Source organism: Octopus sinensis, unplaced genomic scaffold (genome assembly GCF_006345805.1).
Source record: "Octopus sinensis unplaced genomic scaffold, ASM634580v1 Contig00810, whole genome shotgun sequence".
Lineage (NCBI taxonomy): Eukaryota > Metazoa > Mollusca > Cephalopoda > Octopoda > Octopodidae > Octopus > Octopus sinensis.
The window spans coordinates 3,145-12,500 of NW_021824295.1; the positions used below are offsets into that span (position 1 = coordinate 3,145).

General features: G+C 34.5%; 1 protein-coding gene across 1 annotated transcript in view; it reads right to left on the reverse strand.

The window, feature by feature from the left end:
- Window positions 1-434: 434 nt before the first annotated feature.
- Window positions 435-9,356, reverse strand: part of LOC115226970 — a gene marked incomplete at its 3' end in the record, with an annotated part of 10,504 nt that continues 1,582 nt past the window's right edge. Inside the window, exons 2-4 of the mRNA XM_029797924.2 lie at window positions 4,057-4,289; window positions 1,522-2,547; window positions 435-591 (exon numbers count right to left, since the gene is read on the reverse strand). Of these exons, the coding sequence (XP_029653784.1) occupies window positions 435-591; window positions 1,522-2,547; window positions 4,057-4,236 (1,363 nt within the window). The remainder of the gene's footprint in view (window positions 592-1,521; window positions 2,548-4,056; window positions 4,290-9,356) is intronic.

Consider the following 9,356-nt stretch of genomic DNA (forward strand, 5'->3'; position numbering starts at 1 on the left):
ATCCCTCTGAAAAAATTCATACCAGCTCCTGCAGAATTAATATGATTCACATTTGTGTCTGACCTAAGTATGTTTTAAAATTATGACTTCTTTGGTCATGTGTTCAAGGTTATCGGACAAAGAAGGTTGCTCAAGGAGCTGCCTTCCAAATGTTTATGTACATACATATATAGGGATGGGAGCATGCATGTATGGATATATGTATAGAATGTTAATAAAGTATAGAAATCATGCTTTATGAAACATACACGTATTTTGGTAAATTACTGCTAGTATTACGTAATTGCTTTTAGAAACATTATATAATCTCGTAAACACCTCTTCAGTATTTAGCAAAATATACAAAGAATGGTGCTAAATGCTCAACATTCCTGTTAAGCATATTATCTACATCAGTGGGATGACAAAATCTACACACCATCGTCATATCATACCTGGTAAATCTGTCAATGATACACCATATGCTATATTCATAAGAGCTTGTTCTTCTTCATTACCAAATAACAGGGAGTTTTGTAGACATGCTTGGAAAAACTGTCTTGAATCTCTAGGGTGACATAGCATCAGTATATCTGAGGCTTTTAATGTTATCTAAAAGACAAAGACAGTAACATGTGTTAATATTTTGTCTGTAGAAATAATGTGGTGAGCTGGCAGAACCATTAGCACACTAAACAGAATGCTTGGTGGCATTTTGTCTGCCTTCGTGTTCTGAGTTCAAATCAATTTTCCTCTTCCCACAAATTGCTGGCCTTGTAGCAAAATTTGAAATCAACGTTTTTATGAAAAATATTAATGATTTCAAATCTTTTCTGCCCCAGGGAAATAATAATAATAATAATAATAATAAAAAAAAATAATAATAATAATAATAATTCTTTCTACTACTTTTCCCTTCTTTGTCAGTGTTGATAACTTTAAGTTTCACATCAGATCATTTGCAAGCCCTTGAGAATGCAGCATATACCTGACCTATTTCTTTTACTACCCACAAGGGGCTAAACACAGAGGGGACAAACAAGGACAGACAAACGGATTAAGTCGATTACATTGACCCCAGTGCGTAACTGGTACTTGATTTATCGACCCCGAAAGGATGAAAGGCAAAGTCGACCTCGGCGGAATTTGAACCAAGAACGTAACGGCAGACGAAATATGGCTAAGCATTTCGTCCGGCGTGCTGACGTTTCTGCCAGCTCGCCACCTTATACCTGACAGCATATACCTGGCCATGGCTGAATACAGGTTCAGGTAAGAATAGCCCCATTTTATTAAAAGTCTTCTGTTGTGATTTACTGATAGTCACTGCATATGACAGGCGAACGGGGAACTGGTGAATGGCAAGTTTTGGATGTGCATGCAAACTCTTATATGGACCTCCATGGGCCATATGGCCCTCAATTGAGAACCAATGGTAAAGATGTGGGAAGATGTAACTCAGGTTAAACGAAAATGCGACATATGAAAGACTGACTTACAACACAAGATACAAGACACGTTGTTAAGGACAAAATATCTTACCTCATAATAAACTCCATATGTCCTACCATCTGAGGGTGCATCAATCCCTTTCTTCATCAGAAACGAAATATTTTCCCAGTTGTTGTTCATTATTCCGAGTGCTTCATATATGAGGCCTTTATCATAAATATCTTGAGCCTTCATCAGACTTTTCCCAATAATGTTTGTATATTTGAGCTTTACCAAATCATTGCTGTGTACATTGTCAATCTGTTGTTTAGTAATTGCACGTATTAATTCTTGTACTTGGAAATACTGTAATTCTAAATCTGAACTGATCAAACCTTGCTCCACAAGTGGCATCAAAACATGCATCTTGGAAGCTGGTTGACTAGAAGAACCAGTCATTTCAACAGCTTCCTCAATACCAAATCTTCCAGGAAAATATGAAAGCACTTTGAGAGCTTCTTGCTGTTCGTGAGAGAGTTGAGAAAAGTACTTGTCCATTTCTTGTTTGATATTACGTCTGTTAATTGTACATTCGTCCAGCCAGTCATTGAGCTTGGTTTCATCACAAATCATTTTGTAGATATCATTAAAAGAGAAATTATGACGAAACTGGGAGAATTTTTCTGCAAAGTAAATAAGAAGTCCTGGCAGGCCACAGGCATATCTGATGATGTTGTGTATTTGTTCTTTGTTCTCATCATCCGTCTCAATGTCTGAACAGCGACCGAAAAGAAGCTGGGCATCTTTAATGGACAATGGACTCACTTTACACTCTGCAAATCTGATTCTATCAAACTGAAATGGTTTTCCACCACTTAAAATGAGAATGATTTTTAGATTTCTGTGCAGTGAAAAGTCATTGTCGCAAAGCTCCTGGAAACCTGGAAGGAAGCTTTCTTGAATGTTCTGGAAATCATCAAAAATACAAATTTTCCATTTCGTGTTGGTGATACTGGAACAATTGGTGAATGTATTGTACATGTTGGAAATATCAGACCAACTGCTATTATTAGAAATATGGATGTGTTTTATGTGGAGTCTTTCGGGGTTGATTTCATCCTTCAATTCTTGACAGACCTGTCATATTAGAAACATAACATTAGAACAAGTTCAAAGATTTCCATAGATTCACTTATCATTTTATTGGTCTCTCAGTTTTTCTCTTTCTCTGTCTGACTTTATTACTCCCTCTCAATAACTGTTTCTTTGTCTATTCTTTTGTCTATGCATTAGTTCAGGGTATCCTTTATATTCCTTCATATTCATCTTACAGTTTGTCTAAGTATCTTTCTGGATAACAGTTTGTCACTTTGCCATTCTATCTCTTTAATTATCTTTCTATTAATTACACAGTTGCTTCATCTCTTTTACTATCCATCTCTTATTTCATCTACATCTCTCTCACTCTCTGTCTATCAATCAATTATTCTTGTGCTTGAGAAGATCTGTCAAGTCAAGTGAGGTCGTAGTCAGGGCTGATGCTGGTGTTTCGTAACTGGCACGTGAAAAACACCCCTTACACTCTTGCAGTGGTTGGTGTTAGGAGGGGCACCCATCTGTAGAAACCATGACAAATTAGAGTGGAACCTGGTGAATCTCCCCAGCTTACCAGTTTTCAGTCAAACTGGCAGACCCTCTACAGCCAGATGCCCCCCTGACACCAAACTTACTTGTTTCCAAGGAAATATTTCTCTATAGGAAATTTCCATGGAATATTGGAAGTTAACGACATTCATTTACAAGAAATCTACAATGTCAAGCCGAGGAGATGCAAACATACAGACACACACAAACACACATATACACACCTGTCTGCCTACCTACCTACCTACCTACCTACCTACCTACCTACCTACCTACCAACCTACCTACCTACCTACCTACCTACCTGCCTACCTACATACATACATACATACATACATACCTATCTACCTAACTGCCTACCTACTTACCTACCAACCTAACTACATACCTACCTATATACCTACCTACCTACCTACCTACCTACTTACATACCTACCTACCTACCTACCTACCTACCTATCTACCTACCTACCTGCCTACCTACATACATACATACCTACCTATCTACCTAACTGTCTACCTACTTACCTACCTATCTACCTACCTACCTACCTACCTACCTACCTACCTAACTACCTACCTACCTACCTACCTACCTACCTACCTACCTACCTGCCTGTCTACCTGCCTGTCTACCTACCTACCTACCTACCTACCTATCTACCTACCCACTCACTTACATACATAATATATAAAGCAGTCAAACTTCTCTCAAACTGCCCATCTTCTTCATAACATAGGACAGGATACATTAAATAATATGATCATTGCCATAGACAGAATGGTTACAGGAGAAATACCTTTGATCATAGGTCAACCATCAACTCACCAAACGGTACAAAGACTTCAGTGACTGCCATTGTATGGGATTGAACAAGAAATGCTTTTCTCTTTAGTCAGTAACTTAACTGTAAAACCTCAAGGATCCCTAATAACCTACAGAAAGGCAAAATGCAATAAGGTTAACGTAAAGAAAAGAGAAAACAATAGTAAATTTCTTACAGTTTTCACAAGACTTGTTTTGCCAACATAAGGCAGTCCATAAACTTGTATTATTTGAGTATCTTCATCCTTGATCAAGATCTTCAGTTCTTCCCTCTCATAATGTCGTCCAACAAAGTGTCTGCCAGAATTGCCTTGATGTCTCATGTAATTGGGGGGTAATCGATATGGTGTTGCCATACTGATAATTTAGAAATTTCTTTCGTCTTTCTGAATTTTCAAAAGCTGGAATTCTGGTGAAGATAAACAGAAGAGATAATTGTTGTGTCATGGGATAAAGTGGGACCCTCAACTATGTATGATGCTTAGAAAAATAAAATTCTATAAATTTTCCACAAGAACAAATTCTACATCAAACTTAGGTGATGGGACACTTGCAAATGATGGAGGGTTCGAAGAAGTCGTTGAGGATTCTGCTGTTGAATTGCTCGTGTCCCAGATAGATTGTTAATTAATCAAGGAACTGATTTTGTTAGATCAAGAGTAAAATGAGTAATGGTCGTGCCGGATATCTTGGAAGTTTTCTTTACATCTTTGAAACTGAAACCAAAAAAGATTAGTATGACTGGAAACAAAAGTAAGAGCTTGTTACGGTTATCATTTTAGATTTTCAGGAGAAATTGTAACCAGCAGTGGTTTGTTATGACGTTTCGTATCTGAAGCAAATGAGTGCTGGCTATAATTTCTTAAGGAAATCTTTAGAGATGACTTTAACATGTGATTTAATAGCACTGCTAACACAGGAGAAAACAGTATCGACTTATAAGAGTATTTAAGTGAAACTGGTCAGACAAGTACCAAGAAGCTTTGGAAGAAATTTCTTAATGTCAGAATTCTCATTATCACATTTTGACCCGAATTTACAAACGGTAGTGGCATCAGACACTAGTGAAAATGGTATTGGAGCTGTGAATTTACACAATTATGAAGATGCTAGCATGAAAGCTGTAGCTCATGCATTCCTTATTTCTGGCTGAGAAAATTTACAGTCAAATAGAGAAGGAAGAATTAGCCATCATATTTGTGGTAATGAAATTCCATAAATTTATCCTTGGAAGACAATTCTGCTTGCAGACAGACCACCACCCATTATTATCAATCTATGGGTAAAAAATTGTATTCCCACACATGCAGCCAACAGAATGCAATGCTGGGGAATGATCTTAGGGAATCATGACTTAAAAATGGAGTATTTGCTGTCTAAAAAATAGGTACATTCAGATAGTTTGTTGAGGTTTAATACTAAAATATAGTGAACCACTAGGAGACACAGTGATAGTGGCGTTAAGAGCCGAAAATGGAATAAAAGGTATATTATGCAATGTTGTGCATGAATTACCTATCATATTGGATGAAATAAAAATTAAGGCGGAGATGGATGAGTTTATTATGAAAATGAAAAAATAGAGAGATCAGAAGAAACAAATGAAAAATGTGTTTTGTTGGATGAAACACAGTTTTGAACTTGTGTTTGATATGTGATAATGTGCTTATGTATGCACAGATGATCGTAGTGCCTGCCTCATTACAAGATCAAATGTTAAAGGAATTCCACACTAGACATTCAGGAATTTCTAGAATGAAGTCACTTAGTAGTAGTTATCTGTACTGGCCAAAAGTAGATCTAGATATCGAGAAGCTGGTAAAATCCTGCAGAGGCTGTGCTCTTGCAGCAAAGTCACCACCTTCAAAATTTCGATCTTTGCCCAAGACTGATTTTCCATGGACCAGGCTACACCATAAATTTAGCAGGACCATTAAATGGATCTTATTATCTAATAGGGGTATATAGATTTACAAAATTGCCAGAAATGTATAAATGTAGAAAATTGATCTCCACTGTATTAACAGTGGATTTACTACACGAACATTTTGCAAAGTGTGGTGTTCCGGGCACCATGATCTCCTGATAATGGTAAACAATTTATTGCAAGTGAATTTAAGAGATTTTGCAAGACACTCTCAATTAAGCATATCACTACTTCTCTGGGTTACCCAAGATCGAACAGATAAGCTGAGGAAATCCAGAAATGAGGTCGTGGATGATGTAACATTGCAACTATTCCTGAGCATTTACTGTGTAACACAAAACGCAAATACCGCTTCAGGCATGTTGCCTGCTGAACTGACCTTGGCAAGAAAAATTACGTCAGCTTTGACAAGTTATTATCTGGAAGAAAAGTAAAAGCCAGGGAAAGCACTAAAAATATGACCAAGTATTTAAAAACTGGTGATAAGGTGTTTTTCAGAGTGTACAGAAATAGAAAAGAAGGTTAGGAAGATGGCATAATAATGAAACGGATTGGTAAAATCATGTACATGGTGTAAGGTTCAAAATGGGAATGTAAAAGACATAAATCAGCTAAAAGGGGTTTGCTGAAGAAAGGGTTACAAGGAAAGAAGTACCCATGGAAGTTCTTTACTATATTTTTGATGTGCCGACTCCACAAAAATATCAGTGAACCAAGGATTACCTGTAAAAATAAAAGAAAACATAAGAAATTGCTAGAAGTAGTTCCAAAACGGAAAACTTTTAAGCTTCCAAGGGTAGTCAGTCTCAAAATGGGAGATGGAAGGTTGTGAATTTTTTCGTATTCAAGTATGATAAATTGAAAAACAAAATTCTTTTAGTATTGAAATAAGAAGGAAAATTTGAGAAGGTTAGGGGAAAAAGGCTGAGTGGAGATGTTGTTATTTGTATTGTGAGAATAGTTTTAGTGATTGATGTTTGCAGGTACAAATTGTACTGCTGCATTCATTACGGCAACCCTGGTTGACTACCATGAAATATAAAAAGAACTTTTTCCAATTCATCAAACTTCGATAACAAAAATAATCCAAAACCTTCTGTCTCAACAAACCATTGTTCCTGAAAGTTGTTTTTGTATTTACTACGCATTGCTTGAAGCCAACTTTTCCTCCTAAACCTCAATCCTTAGATCTTATATCTATATATACATCTATATATATACCTATATCTATATCTATATCTATCAATCTATCTATCCATCTATCTATCTGTCTATCTATCTATATAAGATATATATATATATGTGTGTGTGTGTGTATGTATATATACATATATATATGTGTGTGTGTGTATATATGTATATATATTATATTATATTAAATTAGAGATAAAACCACTATTAGGCAAATAAAACAGTGAAAAACATAAGCCAATACATAAAATTAATTTAAAAATATAAAACTGAAAAAATTATTTAAATAATTTAAATTTATAAATTTTAAATATATATATATACAAATATACATATATATATATATATGTATGCATATTATATATTTATATATTATTTGATTAATTAATTAATTAATTAATTAATTTATTTATTTATTTATTTATTTAAAAAAATTTATTTTTATGTAAATATCAAACGTATTAAAAGTTTAGTCTTTATCTTTCATTAAACTTTTAATACTTTTGATATTTATATAAAAAATAAAATAAATAAATAAATAAATTAATAAATAAAATAATATATAAATATAAAAATATACATACATATATATATATATATATATATATATATTTAAAATTTATAAATTTAAATTATTTAAATAATCTTTTAATTTTTAACTTTTATATTTTTAAATCAATTTTATGTATTGGCTTATGTTTTTCACTGTTTTATTTGACTAATAGTGGTTTTATCTCTAATTTAATATAATATAATATATATATATATATTATATATATATATATATATATATATTTGTATATATATATATATATATATATTATATATATATATATGGGTTGTCTGGAAAGTTCATGCTGATTTATAGTAGCTTATATTTCGACTTATTTTCGAATATGGTTGCGTCCATAAAATAGGATTTGACTACACCTCCATTTAGAGCACAGTTTAAGTTATCTTTTCGTGGAAGAATGTTTATATTCCTATAACCTGTATTAATTCTGTAACCCTTTGAAATGGAAGATAAGAAAGTTCATTTTCGACACTTGATGCTTTGGGGAACCAGACAACAATTCCTGCAGCTCGGCTGGTACGTGTTACTCCACCCTCCATATTCCCCCAGATATTACTCCTTCGGATTTTCACTTATTCAGGTCTCTGCAGAATAGTCCTAATGGTAAAAATTTCAATTCCTTTGATGATGTAAAAAGATACCTTGATGAATTCTTTGCCATGAAACCACCTCATTTCTGGGAAGAGGGTATTTTCAAGTTAAAGGAAGATGGAGACGCATCTTACAACAAAATGGTTCATATTTGGATGATTAAAAATGTAATGGCAGGTATTTATTGACCTTTTTCTTTCCTTTAAAAATCAGCAAAAATTTTCCGGACAACCAATATATATATATATATATATATATATATATATATATATATATATACACACCCACACACACACACATATATATGTATGTATGGGTGTGTGTGGATGTTGGGTGTGTTGTGATGTGCGTGCCCCCTCCCCTCATCACCATTTGACAACCGGTGCTGGGTGTTTACATCTCCAGAACTTAGTGATTTAAAAAGAGGTTGACAGAATAAGCAGTATGCTTAAGAAATAAGTCCCGTGGTCGTTTTGTTTGACTAAAACCCTAAAACCCTTCAAGCCAGTGCTCCGGCATGGCCGCAATCAAATGACAGAAACAAAGAATAAAGGTAAAAAGGACCCCTTTAATTATTATTTTATTCTGGTGGACCCCACTCCAACCGCCACTCAATGTTTAATGACTAATTTTATAGATACTTCTTCCAAAAGTCCTATTTTGTTTGTCACACATTAACTTGTGTAGTTTGAACCATGTAAAACGTCAGGGAAAGAAATTTAGCTGTTTCTTACAAGAAATACACTTGAAACAGAATATTTTTCATTGATCCTTCAAACACTTCTGTGATTCCCCAGTTTACTATTTTGCTTGCGTGGACTCACCAAAAAGGCTTATAGAGCCTCTCCCAACTTCCCCGGGAGTCATATATACAGCATGGCTGAGAACCACTGTTCCAGAAAGCCTTCAAGGCATTTCAGAAAATCATGTTTCCCCTCTCATGTGTCCATAGACTTTATAACTTCTGTGCATCTTCCACAGAGAAACACTACTTTCATGGCGGGGATCTTTTATTATTTGGTTCGCCATGATCAAGTTTCTTGTCGTTCACATTCCCTTCAAAAAACAGTTTATTGAGTTGTTTAAAGAAAAGCGTTTACTCTGTTGTCAATACGACTATTATTAATTGTGCAGTTTGTCTGAGTGGCTTTGTTTGGTAAGGTGACATATATATTTTTTCGGCAAATTTAGGT